At 36.6% G+C, this 17,450-nt stretch overlaps 1 protein-coding gene across 1 annotated transcript in view; it reads left to right on the forward strand.

Annotated features, from left to right (window-relative positions):
* The window catches only part of LOC139147097 (cleavage and polyadenylation specificity factor subunit 1-like), a 57,869-nt gene that overhangs the window by 21,174 nt on the left and 19,245 nt on the right, over positions 1 to 17,450 (forward strand). The window contains exons 18-30 of the mRNA XM_070717960.1: positions 1,966 to 2,061; positions 2,194 to 2,292; positions 3,525 to 3,666; positions 8,430 to 8,605; positions 9,242 to 9,399; positions 11,105 to 11,188; positions 11,697 to 11,772; positions 12,113 to 12,219; positions 12,496 to 12,595; positions 13,053 to 13,142; positions 15,256 to 15,396; positions 15,624 to 15,776; positions 16,457 to 16,664. Coding sequence (XP_070574061.1) covers positions 1,966 to 2,061; positions 2,194 to 2,292; positions 3,525 to 3,666; positions 8,430 to 8,605; positions 9,242 to 9,399; positions 11,105 to 11,188; positions 11,697 to 11,772; positions 12,113 to 12,219; positions 12,496 to 12,595; positions 13,053 to 13,142; positions 15,256 to 15,396; positions 15,624 to 15,776; positions 16,457 to 16,664 — 1,630 coding nt within the window. The remainder of the gene's footprint in view (positions 1 to 1,965; positions 2,062 to 2,193; positions 2,293 to 3,524; positions 3,667 to 8,429; positions 8,606 to 9,241; positions 9,400 to 11,104; positions 11,189 to 11,696; positions 11,773 to 12,112; positions 12,220 to 12,495; positions 12,596 to 13,052; positions 13,143 to 15,255; positions 15,397 to 15,623; positions 15,777 to 16,456; positions 16,665 to 17,450) is intronic.

The following is a 17,450-nucleotide window of genomic DNA, read 5'->3' on the forward strand; positions in this document are numbered from 1 at the left end:
ATCTCTTATGCCAATCGTGCAAACCTATCGTGTATCGTGCAAACCTAATGTGTACGGACCTAACGTGTATAAAATGTCTAACGTGTATGTCATTTTAGGTTTTCAACATATGACTCATTTCTATCATGCCAATCATGCAAACCTATCGTGTATCGTGTATCGTGCAAACCTAACGTGTACGGACCTAACGTGTTCTAAAATGTCTAACGTGTATGTCATTTTAGGCTCACAACATGGGTCAAAATCTATCATGCCAATCGTGCAAACTTATTGTGTAACGTTCGGACCTAACGTGTACGAACCTAACATGTCTAAAATGTCTAACGTGTATATCATGACTGTACCATTCAACTTATCTGGAGACCCTAAAATGACATACACGTTAGACATTTAAACACGTTAGATCCGTACACGTTAGGTATGCACGATACAGGATAGGTTTGCATGATTGCCATGATAGCTCTTGACTCATTTTGAGACCCTCATTGGACATACACATTTGACATTTTAGACACGTTAGCTCTGTCAACATTAGGTCGGAACGTTATACGATATGTCTCATGATAGCCATGATACAATTCTACTTATCTTGAACCCTAAAATGACGTACACTTTTGACGTCTATAGACACAATGTCTAACGTGTATGTCATTTTAGGTTGTCAACATGAGTCAAAATGTAACATGCCAATCGTGCAAACCTATCATGTATCATGGAAACCTAACGTGTACAGACCTATCGTGTCTAAAATGTCTAACGTGTATGTCATTTTAGGTTCTCCACATGAGTCAAAATTTATTATGCCAATTGTGCAAACCTATCGTGTATCGTGCACACCTAACGTGTACGGACCTATCGTGTCTAAAATGTCTAACGTGTATGTCATTTTAGGTTGTCAACATGAGTCAAAATGTAACATGCCAATCGTGCAAACCTATCATGTATCATGGAAACCTAACGTGTACGGACCTAACGTGTCTAAAATGTCTAACGTGTATGTCATTTTAGGTTCTCAACATGAGTCAAAATCTCTTATGCCAATCGTGCAAACCTATCGTGTATCGTGCAAACCTAATGTGTACGGACCTAACGTGTATAAAATGTCTAACGTGTATGTCATTTTAGGTTTTCAACATATGACTCAATTTCTATCATGCCAATCATGCAAACCTATCGTGTATCGTGTATCGTGCAAACCTAACGTGTACGGACCTAACGTGTCTAAAATGTCTAACGTGTATGTCATTTTAGGTTCTCCACATGAGTCAAAATTTATTATGCCAATCATGCGAACCTATCGTGTATCGTGCACACCTAACATGTACGGACCTAACGTTTCTAAAATGTCGAACGTGTATGTCATTTTAGGTTCTCCACATGAGTCAAAATGTATTATGCCAATTGTGCAAACCTATCGTGTATCGTGCAAACCTAACGTGTACGGACCTAACGTGTCTAAAATGTCTAACGTGTATGTCATTTTAGGTTCTCAACATGAGTCAAAATCTATTATGCCAATTGTGCAAACCTATGGTGTATCGTGCACACCTAACGTGTACGGACCTAAAGTGTCTAATATGTCTAACATGCATACTTTTACAGTGTTTAGTCATGCACGTTTGTCCTACACGTTTGGGTTCTATAATGTACAATGGCATACAATTGCCCATAGGACGATAGCTTCAACGATGTGAAACGTGCATTTTTACCAACTACTGGCCATAGCTCATGAAACAAGAAATTATCACAATCTGACTTCTGTTCAGAAATATTTTTTTCATACAATTTCTGACAAGAACCACTTGTTCTTCATGTTTTTCAATAATCTTTATATTTATATTGTGTCACCTATGTCACCTGTATTGTTATTAAAGATATGATATGCCATTGATTAGTTGACAGATTAGTTTATAGCTTTTGCATGTCAGAATGAATTCAGTCAATGTATACTTGTTCATTCCACAGAGAAGCATTAGACCCCAGGTAGTAACTACCTTTGAGCTCCCAGGGTGCATTGATATGTGGACAGTAATAGGACCACCAGAAAAGAAAGACAGTGAGGTGAGTTGGGAAGGCAAGTAGAGCAGGTCAGGTTTGTGATTTTGATGTTTGAACAGTTGTCCATTTTGTAATCATTTTCAAGAAGACATTCATTTTATTGTTGGATATAATACTCTGTGATTTCCATGACAGGCAACTGAGTCTGAAGATACAACAGAGGAACAAGGCAAACATGAACAGCTTAATAACAGCCATGCTTTCCTGATTCTGAGCAGAGAAGACTCCAGCATGGTATGCATTGCTAATCATTTGGCAAAGAGACAAAGTGATTGATGTGTCAAGGATATTCACAAAATATCAGCAGGACTTGAAAAAAAGAATTGAAAGAGTAAAATTATTCTTCAAAAACAAACTTTGAATGGAATGACAGTGCTTGGTGTTCCTGTATTGAAGTGAAGCTAACCAAAGATCTATTCACATCCCAGATCAAACTATAAGATATTCATGCCAGCTAGTAATATATTCACAAAATGCAGCCCTGTGTAGGCAAGGGCTCATTGAGTGATATATTAGACAAACTGCTGGCAAGTCCAATATGTCATTCACTGAGTCCCTGAGTCTATACAGGACTGCATGTTATGTACTAGTATAACACTGTCATTGAATTCCTCCATTAATCACCTATGTTACATCATTTAGGGTTTTTGGGAGAGGGATTTGAAGGCATGCAACAAGACATGAATTAAACATGCAATGACAGAGATCAAACATACTTATTTTGCCTTGCTGTATTGGAACTGCGTGTACTGAGCAAATATAGAAAGTTATTGAATGCTAGAACCTCATAGGTCATGGCAATAGTTTATGTCCAAGTACATTGTACAGCAAGGATGTTGTCAAAGGCAATACCAAAGAATACAATCCCAGTATTTTGTGTACAGCCTTAATATTATACACCTTTAAGGTCAAATTTTACAAGAAAAGTCACAAAGTGTGGTGTTTTCAGAATGCCCTGTTGTACACTTTATAACATGATTGCTGCAGAGCAGGAACATTTTCAGCGCATGAGCTGAATGTAGAGAATGAAAATTCAACATTTGCAGTAGAGTGCATGTGAAGAAATTGTAGTTCAACAGGATTATTTCATGTAAATTCAAAGTTTTTAGATTGGCCATCACTGGATGTGTGACTTAGTGATGGTTAGATGTCTAGTTTATGAAAAAAATAGTGAATCTTCTCTTGCTTACTGAGTGTTTACATAAAATTCCCGTGAGGTCAAAGGTCAAATAGCATCTAATAACACCCAAAGTTATTGGACTCTGCGTCCTTTTGCACTGAAACTTACTGTACGATGAAACTCCATAGGTTACAGACGTAGGTGTCAAATAACATAGAATACATCCATACACGCTAAATCATGTGCATTGCAGTTTAAATAAGTTGTGTTTCAAATGGTTTTCCTCAGAAATTTCTGATGTTATATCATAAGCATTCTCTTTCTCATCATATTTGATTTATATTAGATCCTACAAACAGGGCAAGAGATAATGGAGTTGGATCACAGTGGGTTTAGTACACAGGGTCCAACTGTGTTTGCTGGTAACATTGGTAACAATGCATACATACTGCAAGTCTCACCCATGGGAGTTAGACTCTTAGAAGGAGGTAAGTCATATTCACAAGGATGTTTGTTTAATCTCGAGTTAAATAATACAGTTAGTCCTGACAATTCTTTTATCTGAATAATACAGTGTCATAAGTCTTGTCAGTTTAATTGTACTAAATGAATGCCCTGTCATACACTGAATTGTGAGATAGCATACAGACTAGGTTGTAGAACACTGAATTGTGAGATAGCATACAGACTAGGTTGTAGAACACTGAATTGTGAGATAGCATACAGACTAGGTTGTAGAACACTGAATTGTGAGATAGCATACAGACTAGGTTGTAGAACACTGAATTGTGAGATAGCATACAGACTAGGTTGTAGAACACTGAATTGTGAGATAGCATACAGACTAGGTTGTAGAACACTGAATTGTGAGATAGCATACAGACTAGGTTGTAGAACACTGAATTGTGAGATAGCATACAGACTAGGTTGTAGAACACTGAATTGTGAGATAGCATACAGACTAGATAGCATACAGACTAGGTTGTAGAACACTGAATTGTGAGATAGCAAACAGACTAGGTTGTAGAACACTGAATTGTGAGATAGCATACAGACTAGGTTGTAGAACACTGAATTGTGAGATAGCATACAGACTAGGTTGAAGAACACTGAAATGTGAGATAGCATACAGACTAGGTTGTAGAACACTGAATTGTGAGATAGCATACAGACTAGGTTGTAGAACACTGAATTGTGAGATAGCATACAGACTAGGTTGTAGAACACTGAATTGTGAGATAGCATACAGACTAGGTTGTAGAACACTGAATTGTGAGATAGCATACAGACTAGGTTGTAGAACACTGAATTGTGAGATAGCATACAGACTAGATAGCATACAGACTAGGTTGTAGAACACTGAATTGTGAGATAGCATACAGACTAGGTTGTAGAACACTGAATTGTGAGATAGCATACAGACTAGGTTGAAGAACACTGAAATGTGAGATAGCATACAGACTAGGTTGTAGAACACTGAATTGTGAGATAGCATACAGACTAGGTTGTAGAACACTGAATTGTGAGATAGCATACAGACTAGGTTGTAGAACACTGAATTGTGAGATAGCATACAGACTAGGTTGTAGAACACTGAATTGTGAGATAGCATACAGACTAGGTTGTAGAACACTGAATTGTGAGATAGCATACAGACTAGGTTGTAGAACACTGAATTGTGAGATAGCATACAGACTAGGTTGTAGAACACTGAATTGTGAGATAGCATACAGACTAGGTTGTAGAACACTGAATTGTGAGACAGCATACAGACTAGGTTGTAGAACACTGAATTGTGAGATAGCATACAGACTAGGTTGTAGAACACTGAATTGTGAGATAGCATACAGACTAGGTTGTAGAATACTGAATTGTGAGATAGCATACAGACTAGGTTGTAGAATACTGAATTGTGAGATAGCATACAGACTAGATAGCATACAGACTAGGTTGTAGAACACTGAATTGTGAGATAGCATACAGACTAGATAGCATACAGACTAGGTTGTAGAACACTGAATTGTGAGATAGCATACAGACTAGGTTGTAGAACACTGAATTGTGAGATAGCATACAGACTAGGTTGTAGAACACTGAATTGTGAGATAGCATACAGACTAGGTTGTAGAACACTGAATTGTGAGATAGCATACAGACTAGGTTGTAGAACACTGAATTGTGAGATAGCATACAGACTAGGTTGTAGAACACTGAATTGTGAGATAGCATACAGACTAGGTTGTAGAACACTGAATTGTGAGATAGCATACAGACTAGGTTGTAGAACACTGAATTGTGAGATAGCATACAGACTAGGTTGTAGAATACTGAATTGTGAGATAGCATACAGACTAGGTTGTAGAATACTGAATTGTGAGATAGCATACAGACTAGATACCATACAGACTAGGTTGTAGAACACTGAATTGTGAGATAGCATACAGACTAGATAGCATACAGACTAGGTTGTAGAACACTGAATTGTGAGATAGCATACAGACTAGGTTGTAGAACACTGAATTGTGAGATAGCATACAGACTAGGTTGTAGAACACTGAATTGTGAGATAGCATACAGACTAGGTTGTAGAACACTGAATTGTGAGATAGCATACAGACTAGGTTGTAGAACACTGAAATGTGAGATAGCATACAGACTAGGTTGTAGAACACTGAATTGTGAGATAGCATACAGACTAGATAGCATACAGACTAGGTTGTAGAACACTGAATTGTGAGATAGCATACAGACTAGGTTGTAGAATACTGAATTGTGAGATAGCATAAGACTAGGTTGTAGAATACTGAATTGTGAGATAGCATACAGACTAGGTTGTAGAACACTGAAATGTGAGATAGCATACAGACTAGGTTGTAGAATACTGAATTGTGAGATAGCATACAGACTAGATAGCATACAGACTAGGTTGTAGAACACTGAATTGTGAGATAGCATACAGACTAGGTTGTAGAACACTGAATTGTGAGATAGCATACAGACTAGGTTGTAGAACACTGAATTGTGAGATAGCATACAGACTAGGTTGTAGAACACTGAATTGTGAGATAGCATACAGACTAGGTTGTAGAACACTGAATTGTGAGATAGCATACAGACTAGATAGCAGACAGACTAGGTTGTAGAACACTGAATTGTGAGATAGCATACAGACTAGGTTGTAGAACACTGAATTGTGAGATAGCATACAGACTAGGTTGTAGAACACTGAATTGTAAGATAGCATACAGACTAGGTTGTAGAACACTGAATTGTGAGATAGCATACAGACTAGGTTGTAGAACACTGAATTGTGAGATAGCATACAGACTAGGTTGTAGAACACTGAATTGTGAGATAGCATACAGACTAGGTTGTAGAACACTGAATTGTGAGATAGCATACAGACTAGGTTGTAGAACACTGAATTGTGAGATAGCATACAGACTAGATAGCATACAGACTAGGTTGTAGAACACTGAATTGTGAGATAGCATACAGACTAGGTTGTAGAACACTGAATTGTGAGATAGCATACAGACTAGGTTGTAGAACACTGAATTGTGAGATAGCATACAGACTAGGTTGTAGAACACTGAATTGTGAGATAGCATACAGACTAGGTTGTAGAACACTGAAATGTGAGATAGCATACAGACTAGGTTGTAGAACACTGAATTGTGAGATAGCATACAGACTAGATAGCATACAGACTAGGTTGTAGAACACTGAATTGTGAGATAGCATACAGACTAGGTTGTAGAACACTGAATTGTGAGATAGCATACAGACTAGGTTGTAGAACACTGAATTGTGAGATAGCATACAGACTAGGTTGTAGAACACTGAATTGTGAGATAGCATACAGACTAGGTTGTAGAACACTGAAATGTGAGATAGCATACAGACTAGTTGTAGAACACTGAATTGTGAGATAGCATACAGACTAGATAGCATACAGACTAGGTTGTAGAACACTGAATTGTGAGATAGCATACAGACTAGGTTGTAGAATCACTGAATTGTGAGATAGCATAAGACTAGGTTGTAGAATACTGAATTGTGAGATAGCATACAGACTAGGTTGTAGAACACTGAAATGTGAGATAGCATACAGACTAGGTTGTAGAATACTGAATTGTGAGATAGCATACAGACTAGATAGCATACAGACTAGGTTGTAGAACACTGAATTGGAGATAGCATACAGACTAGGTTGTAGAACACTGAATTGTGAGATAGCATACAGACTAGGTTGTAGAACACTGAATTGTGAGATAGCATACAGACTAGGTTGTAGAACACTGAATTGTGAGATAGCAGACAGACTAGGTTGTAGAACACTGAATTGTGAGATAGCATACAGACTAGGTTGTAGAACACTGAATTGTGTGATAGCATACAGACTAGGTTGTAGAAGACTGAATTGTAAGATAGCATACAGACTAGGTTGTAGAACACTGAATTGTGAGATAGCATACAGACTAGGTTGTAGAACACTGAATTGTGAGATAGCATACAGACTAGGTTGTAGAACACTGAATTGTGAGATAGCATACAGACTAGGTTGTAGAACACTGAATTGTGAGATAGCATACAGACTAGGTTGTAGAACACTGAATTGTGAGATAGCATACAGACTAGGTTGTAGAACACTGAATTGTGAGATAGCATACAGACTAGGTTGTAGAACACTGAATTGTGAGATAGCATACAGACTAGGTTGTAGAACACTGAATTGTGAGATAGCATACAGACTAGGTTGTAGAACACTGAATTGTGAGATAGCATACAGACTAGGTTGTAGAACACTGAATTGTGAGATAGCATACAGACTAGATAGCATACAGACTAGGTAGCATACAGACTAGGTTGTAGAACAAATGATGCATTTACCCCTCATTTTAGTCCAAAATCTCAGACAAAGTCAAGAGAATTCTTTTGCTCCTGGCATGAATTTGCACAGCTGTTGATGTCAAGCAGTGTTTGTCACATTCATTTAGTTGTCTTGAAAGTTTCCAAAAGCAAAACAGAATCTAAAACAGGGTGCCAACATGACTGTAGTAGAGCATATGTGAAAAATGCAAATACTACTCAAAGTCATTCTCAGTGTGCAAATATAATGAATTATTGAACTAGTAAGATGAAAATCATCAAAAATACTCTTTATTGTACTTGTTGCCAACATTGCAAGTAGGATGTATCTTATCAATGTAGTCTTTTCTAACATCTAAGTTTAAATCATTTCTTTTAGTTGAACAACTACAGCATATTCCATTAGATCTTGGTTCACCGATAGCACTGTGTTCAGTTGCTGATCCCTATGCTGTTATCATGAGTGAAAAGGGAGATATTGTATTGCTAACTCTTAGACCTGATGGATATGGAAGTGGTCATCGGCTAGCAATACTCAGACCACAGATTCCACAGGTAATGTCCAGTATCCTATTACAAAAGATATCTAAATTGAACCAGTAAATTTAACAATGTCAGTCAGTTCTCTTGATTGTAACACAGATCGTATTTGGAGTGTTTTAATCCAAATACTTGGTTTTTCATTGTTCTTATCTTCAATTTAACATGGATCTGCCATACTGTTCCTTTCTGGCCATTCTGCATATCAATTAATCACAAGTCACCATTTTTACTGTGGAATATAAAGTCATTGACCCAAACCATTGACATTAATAACAACTGTATCGGTTATCAAGGGTGTTTGCTTGACTAATCAAAGAGGGAATTAATTATCTTGAAGTTCGTATTCAAGAATGACAGAGTGAATAAATCAAATAATTAGTCCATTTTTCTTTCTGTATTGTCTCAATTCACTGTGTTTGTCATTCTTCCTTTAATCTCTGATGTGTGAGATTGTAGTATATAAAGACCTATGCCAAGGATGAATCCATTATCCTAGCCACAAAACAAGGAAAAAATACCTACTGTGGCTAGCTTCACATCAAGTCAGCTGTCAGGCTAGGCAGAGATGTTTTTCAAATAGTTCATTTATGGTATATGCCATGTAACAACATTTTGTGTTCATTTGTCTTCAATGTTTTTGAAACATAGAAAGCCAGATTGCTGACATTGTGTTCATACAAAGACGTCAGTGGAATATTCACATCAAGTGATCATGCAGAGATGACTCTTGATGAAGTAGAAATGTCAGAAAAAAAGACAAAAGCAACAACATCAACTGCTGATATATCTATGACATCAGAAACAAGGTAAGAATATTTTAGTGATTTCTGCACTGCTAAAATTAAACAAGAAATATGAGAAATTCGAGACTACCAGTTCTGAAACTTCAAGATTAAGGACTTTCAGCGTTTGATTTATCAAACAGTCTTGTGGTAATAGTATATAAAACCATCTTGTTTGTGTATCAAACAGTGTGAGAAAGTTGCAACTGAAACATTTTGGCTTTTAGACATCAAAAACTTTTCAGCTCCCAATACATGTAATGAAATCTCTGGGTACTCACTCCCATTAAGCAGTTTATCAGGAAAATTTCTACTGAGTATCAGTTTCCAAAACTCTTGTATGTCTGCTGTTTAACACTTTCACTGCGTAATTAATTTTCATACGTGCATTCCTGTGCGTAGTTTTCTATGGAAATATGGCCTTGTAAATATTGATTTACAGGCATGTGCTATATCTTTGTAATTATTAGATTATTCGGGACAATATTTTCAGTGAGTATTGCAATATGACAGAGCATCATAAAAATGCACAAAAGGTCGTGTGACACACCTTGAAGATCACGTGATCATGGTGGTCATATTGGATTTTACAAAAAAAATTCAAAAAATGTTGCATTTTTTGTTATTTCAATATATAAATGTATTTTTCTCAGCGTAACACTTTAAAAATTACTACTAACGTTTTATCAACTCAAATTCAGTATGAGGAGCACATACACTAAAACATATTCCACATAAATAAGATTAATATGCATATTTATTTCAAGTTGAAATTCGAACAACAGGTATCATCTGACATTCAAAAGAGAGCTATATTATATATAAGCTTATATACTGGTAGCCAGTCCGATGTGTAATTGTCATTGATACATTGATGTCGTACAACATCCACAGGATACCCCAACAATGTTTGTGATGCCAGTCACGGCCCTTTGTCGCACTTTCTCTCAGCACGCTCAACTTCCTACCTTCCTGTCTTGCTTGTGATCTCTGTCTTTGCTCAACTGGTTTGGGAACATGTTCAAGTTCGGTATTAGAGTTGTAATTTGAAATTTGACTTCCGCTATCTCCGTCGAGTTCAGTTTCACGATCAGATCAGTGACAATTCCACTATTAGTGTCTAGAAAAACATGCTGAAGGGCTTTGTGGGTGTTAAACTGTGCCCGCATCGCCATTTTTAAATACCCTCTGAAGGAAAACAACAACCGATCACACGATCCTTACAAATCACGGCCGAGAAATGACCGTATATGGCGGCATTTGTTTACAAATTTTGCGCGCATGCTCATTTAGGTCTGACCTCTACCTCGTACACTACGCTAGGCATGAGGAAATAGTCAACAAACATGATGTAGATCAAACAAAGCCAACGTATATCGAACGCATATAAACGCGTACGTTCTTGGCGCGTTTACGCGCCTCCCGCAGTCTGGCTGTTGGCGCAGAATGCGCCCTCCCGCGGTGAAAGTGTTAAGAAAGTGGATGCCCAAACTGGAGTTACGATTCACTTGAAATGCATGTTAATGCATGTATGCCAGGATACTGAAAGACTTCAACATTTCCCTCAAACTAATTACTTTCCTCAAGGAAACTTTTGACCATTTTCTTTCAAAATCAAGAATAAAAATCAGGGGTCACATACAATGTGGTACAAAAGAAACAAATAACCTAAAGTTTGCCTGTATTTGAAATTTTAAAAAGGCCACTATCTCTATGTTAACTCTTTTAGTAACATTGATGATGAAGATGAATTACTGTATGGTGAATCTGATGCAACATTATTCAGTCCAACCAAGAAAGAAGAGAAACCAAGGTAAGTTGATCTGTTCTGCTGACAAACTGCGTACTCTGATTAATTCATTACAACCAGAGTGACACTTGTCTGTCAGTATCAAGTATTATTAAAGTAAAAAATAAACTCATGTTCTCTTAATTACTTGTGAACCTTGTCTCAAAGATCAGTTCCTAGGTTGCTATCAGGTGTGTGTTACAAAGTGTTTTAACAAACTGAATGAGCTTGAGAATTTCTGACAATCAATAAATTGAACTCTGGAAAAGCAAAAACAATGTTCATTACAAATCTATTGTGCATACACGCAAACTGCAATTCTTTTCAGTCAAACAATGTTGATGCAGTGTCATTTGTCAGTGAGTACATTATTGTAAAGTTCTAAAATCGTTTTAGACAGTTAAGGATATTTAGAAGTGAAGACGAGTGGAAGAAACATTTTCTGTACATTACACTTGTCCACTCTTTTCTGCTTGAAATATTTCCAAGTAAATCTGTTTGTGATTGCTTACCGTCATTTTTCCATTTATAGTTTTCCAACTAAAGTTGAAGTTGAAATCAAGCCTACATACTGGTGTGCTATGTGTCGAGAGAACGGTATCTTAGAGGTAAGTTGCCTCTCTTCATGTAAATTCTGTGTTTGCATATTGTTTCATAACATGATGTGTCAAGAGATCGGTGTTGTACATGTAAGCTGCATGACTTCATGTCTTTCTAATGATTCAGTGGTGTCTTACATAAAGAACTGTATGTGTTGTGATACATACAGCAGAAATGGCCTTCAATCAATGGTATGGATTTGGACAATGGGAAACACATCTTGTGTAACATCATGAACACACACAAAGATTTAGCAGTTATACTTAATATTTGTCCTCTCTGTTTTAAAAAATAAATCTGTATTATAGGACCATAGCTTTGATTTCATTTATTTTTCTGTTGATTTAGATTTACAACTTACCAGATTTCAAGCTGGCATTCCTTGTCAAGAGTTTCCCAATGGGACATCGAGTGTTAGTCGATACTTTCCAAGTCACAGCTGCAGCATCTGCCAGGTAATATTGGCTGAAATAAGTCAGCTTTTATGAGATGCAACTCTTAACCCTTTAAATGCTGTCATTTTTTCCCGATTTTCTAGAATTTTTCTGTAATTTCATCAATAATTTTGGACCAAATGGACATCACATTATATTTGCTACAGATCCAATGCTTAATATACAGTTTGAACATTACATTTTATAGGGAAACCTATTATTATTTTTGTAAAATTTGTTCAAAAGTTGTTGCAGAAAGTTACTAACATCTCATTTTATGATCATTTTTCATGCTAGTTCAAGCAGCACAGCAGAACAACATCATGAAATGATGCCACAGGTTAAAGAACTATTCCTTGTTGGTTTAGGTCACAAAAACAAAAGACCACATCTTATGGTAAGATTAAACATTTGTGATCCATTACTGTCTTAGAAAGAAATATTGTATTGCCTTTGAAATATTATGAATCATTCCAATGAGTGACACTGAATGGTTCTACTCCGGAATACAAAGGATGCGTTGCGTCCTAAAGACTCACTGCTCCCAAGAGACCATGTGATAAGGTACAAACAATCCGCATGTACAAATACATGTGGAAATATACATATTTCTCAGTGAGGATTTGCATGATGTTTTGTTTGTAATGTGGTCCCTTCAAAGTATGGGTTTACTTATTAACCTAACTATCTTTGTGAAGATGTTAGGCCCTCACAGACACTAGAGGCCAAGTTCATGACCGTAATGCAGACAAACAGTGCCCAGATCTATTCATTGACCTTTGAACTATTTCTGAGACCAGACCCACAGTTCCTGTAGCTCAGTTGAATATCCTGACCACTTTGCTTCACCACAGGCAAGAGTTGATGAAGAATTGTTGATCTATGAAGCATTTGAGTACCATCAATCAACATTGGACAATCATCTTAGAGTCAGATTCAAAAAAGTAAGTTATACACTGGTTTCATTCTTTCTCACAAACTGATGTAACTGTGGTGTGATGATTCCTTTGTGTCCACTGCCCATGTAATTCTATCTTACTACTACTACTATTATTACAATTGTGTAATCTAAGACGTTCTAAGGCTTGCAACAAGTTCATTATAAAAGAATAATTGATGTTTCACCAGCAGTGGGTAAATCCACTAGCCCAAGCTCACTTTGCTGTTTTCACTGACAGCCAAATAAATTTTGGTGCCTACTATCCCGACAGGCTTGTAAATTATGCTAGAAGAAAAATCAATTGGCATCAAATAAAATAGAGAATGATTGTCTTAAAGCAAAGTGAAAAGTAACAATTTCAGAGCTTGACTGACATAATATTGCACAGGTTCAAAATCAAAGTATATATGCATTCCCTTGATAAAGAAATGACAGTTTAGAAATATTACAGCTTGAATTCAATTTCGAAAAAAGAGGAGAAAATTTTGCAGGAAGACACCATACATCTATAGAAAAATTAAATTATTGGGCTCTATAATGTCGTATGAGTATGCCGCCCTTGCTGCGTGTACAGACAAATAGACCTTTCAAAGATCACACGGTCAGAGTCAGTGTCATGTAAGGATAACAACATGGCAGATTAGATTCGTTGTAGTCACCATTGAAATTCTTCTGGGAAACTACTATCAGACATCATTATTGACAACACTTTAATGACACTTGTGATCAAGTACTATCTCCATGTATTGACTTGTCTCTGTGACCTCTATGACCCTTGGCATTAGAAGCATTCTTTTCCTCAACACTCTTGTAATAATTGAAGAAATAAATGACACTGAAACATACTGAATAGTATCACATGCATATATTTTAAAGTGTTGTCAATAATGATGTCTGATAGTAGTTTCCCAGAAGAATTTCAATGGTGACTACAACGAATCTAATCTGAAGTGACGCATTACAGTCATATGTGCATATTAGAATGGTCATTCACTGTGCACACTCTTAAAAAGAATTGATATTATTTTTGCTATATTTTTTGTTCATGAATTTGGTTAATTTAGGTAAAAATCTTCATGCCGAATGCTGCTTTTTTCATTTTTTGCAGTTTGAGAGCAGGCAGCCAAACCCTGAACTTCATAAAAATTAAACAAACATTGGCAGGCTAGTGGAAACTGAGCCTGGGCTGGTAATTTGTTTTGCAACTTACTCAAGGGCTTGTTACAGAAAAAGTTTTTCTCACTCCTAGCCTTGTCAAAAATATGCTGCTACAGGGGACTTCACTCTCTGCAGTCACTTTTTATGTGATCAGAAAAGTGTATTGAAATATGTTGTGTTATGTTTATAATATGCTTATCATATTTCCTGTAAAGAAAGTTTATTCACTCAACCGTGAAAGCGTCACTTAAAGTAAAGGGCAAAAGTATCAGATAACTGTGTACTTGCCATGCATTCAGGTGTACCATGACATCATAACTGTGTATTTCAGGTACACCTTGACATAACTGTGTACTTCAGGTGTACCATGACATCATAACTGTGTATTTCAGGTATACCATGACATCATAACTGTGTACTTACCATACATTCACATACACCATGACATCATAACTCTGTACTTCAGGTACACCATGACATCATAACTCTGTACTTACCATGCATTCAAGTACACCATGACATCATAACTGTGTACTTACCATGCATTCAAGTACACCATGACATCATAACAGTGTACTTACCATGCATTCAGGTGCACCATTACTTCATAACTCTGTACTTACCATGCACTTAGGTACACCATGACATCATAACTCTGTACTTACCATACATTCACATACACCATGACATCATAACTCTGTACTTCAGGTACACCATGACATCATAACTGTGTACTTACCATGCATTCAGGTGCACCATTACTTCATAACTGTGTACTTACCATGCATTCAGGTACACCATGACATCATAACTCTGTACTTACCATGCATTCAGGTACACCATGACATCATAACTGTGTACTTACCATGCATTCAGGTACACCATGACATCATAACTGTGTACTTACCATGCATTCAGGTACACCATGACATCATAATCTCTACTTACCATGCATTCAGGTACACCATGACATCTTGGCCAGGGAAAAGAAGTTTGGAAAATCAAAGAAGCAAACCAAGGCATCACAGGCAGACGCCGAAGATGATGGATCTGAAGTAAAACGTCTGAGATACTTTGAAGATGTGTCAGGATATTCAGGGGTAAGTCAGTGCTCAGTACATAGTGATTGGTATTGCTGTATTCTCTGACATGTGATAGTTTGGAAACTTTATTTTTATGCTGATTTGCAAAATGAACATGTCACTCAGAAAATGAATCTAATAGCAGATATGGTGTGTAGGGAACATACAAAATCTTGAATGTTGGTCAATGTGATATCAAATCATGTTTGAATTGCTTTCATCATGTCATATCTTTTCATTACCAGGTATTTGTATGTGGTCCATATCCACACTGGTTGTTCATGACTGCTAGAGGTATTCTCCGAGCTCACCCAATGTACATTGATGGATCAGTCATATGTTTTGCACCTTTCCATAATGTCAACTGCCCTAAAGGATTCTTGTACTTCAACAAACATGTAAGTTGACACTTTGTTCCATATTTCTACCTTTCAGTCATTTGTATAACCAGTTTTTATTCTCTGCCTTTGAGTAAGCGTCAAGATTTCAGACTGGTTCATTTAAAATTATCAGATTTATTTTTGCAAAGTTGAATTTTTTGAAGTTTCATTTGTACCAGTGAATATTCAACAATATCAGAAAGTCATGTTAAAACCAACCACCAATAGTGAAAATAACCACCAATAGTGAAACCAACCACCAATAGTGAAACCAACCACCAATAGTGAAACCAACCACCAATAGTGAAACCAACCACCAATAGTGAAATCACCACCAATAGTGAAAATAAGTTGAAAAATGAGCGACCATGTTCAGACTGATAATGGGCATTGAACAGGTGACTCATCAAACCAAATGCATTTGTGGAACATGTGCAAAATAGTTTGATCTGAAAGTTCGACAAAATGTTTGCACACTTTCCAGTAAATTCAGTCTGCTCATTTTAAATCTTAACCTCAGGGATAAGTTAATAATAACGTGACAATAATCACAAATCTAGACATTGTTACAATGCTTACGATGTAATTTGCAACTCCTTATATGATACAAACCAATATAATTTATGCAAATGAAACAATGATATCGTTATTGATTTTCTCCTGTGTGTTATCAATATTACATGTTTTATTCATTCCAGGGAGAACTACGTATCTGTGTTCTTCCAACACATCTGTCATACGATGCTCACTGGCCAGTCAGAAAGGTACCACTCAGATGTACTCCACATTTCATCTCATATCACATAGAAAGTAAAACCTATGCTGTGGTCACTTCTGTAGCTGAGCCTTGCAATAGGGTGTGTAAGATGACTGGTGATGAAAAAGAATTTGAAGAAGTTGAAAGAGGTTAGTTCTCAGTTGTATCACAAAATTTATATTAGTATAAGTATCAGCATAGGAAATGAAATTCACCATTATTGTGTTTTATTTCTCTGTCTTCAATCCATGTACGAAGGGTTGCAAGATAGATGGAGAAATATTTAACCTGAATCCTGCCAAGTTCATATGTCACCATTAGGTCAAGTTGGTAAAAACTAATGAGGTGTAACATGTTCTATATGGTGCATTTTAACAAAAAACTTGAACATTGGTAGGCCTGGAAAACAGAGCTCTGTAAGCGTGAGTTTTACTGACTAACCCTGCTCTAATATACTATGGCAAGTTGGTAAAATACATACTGTATTGGTTTTGGCTGAATACAGCTTTTCACTGACTCAGCAGATTGGGAAGTGATAGGCTTTGCAGGATAAAGGTTAAATTAGAAGCTAATACACATGAATGAATAGGTAGCATGTACGGAAAGAAAATTTATTGCATGCAATATTACTCCAAGCATTGTGTATCAAACAGATGGACGTATGCTATCTTCAGAAATATCCAGATCAGTTATCGGGGTTGGATCTTCAAGGTGTCATGATTCAGTGCTTTAGCTTTGTGTTAAAATAGAAGACACTTGATAAAGATCACAATGATAGAGAGTGAAGTAGCCATGGAAACAGAAGATACTTGAGAAAATTCACAATTTAGAGTGTGGCATAGTCCTAGTATTTCAAGTGTTCTGTTAACTCCCAGTATAATTTGTTCAAAAACGAGAACATTGCAAAGTATTATTGTGACACTCTTTTATATGTT

This window comes from Ptychodera flava, chromosome 13, assembly GCF_041260155.1.
Source record: "Ptychodera flava strain L36383 chromosome 13, AS_Pfla_20210202, whole genome shotgun sequence".
Lineage (NCBI taxonomy): Eukaryota > Metazoa > Hemichordata > Enteropneusta > Ptychoderidae > Ptychodera > Ptychodera flava.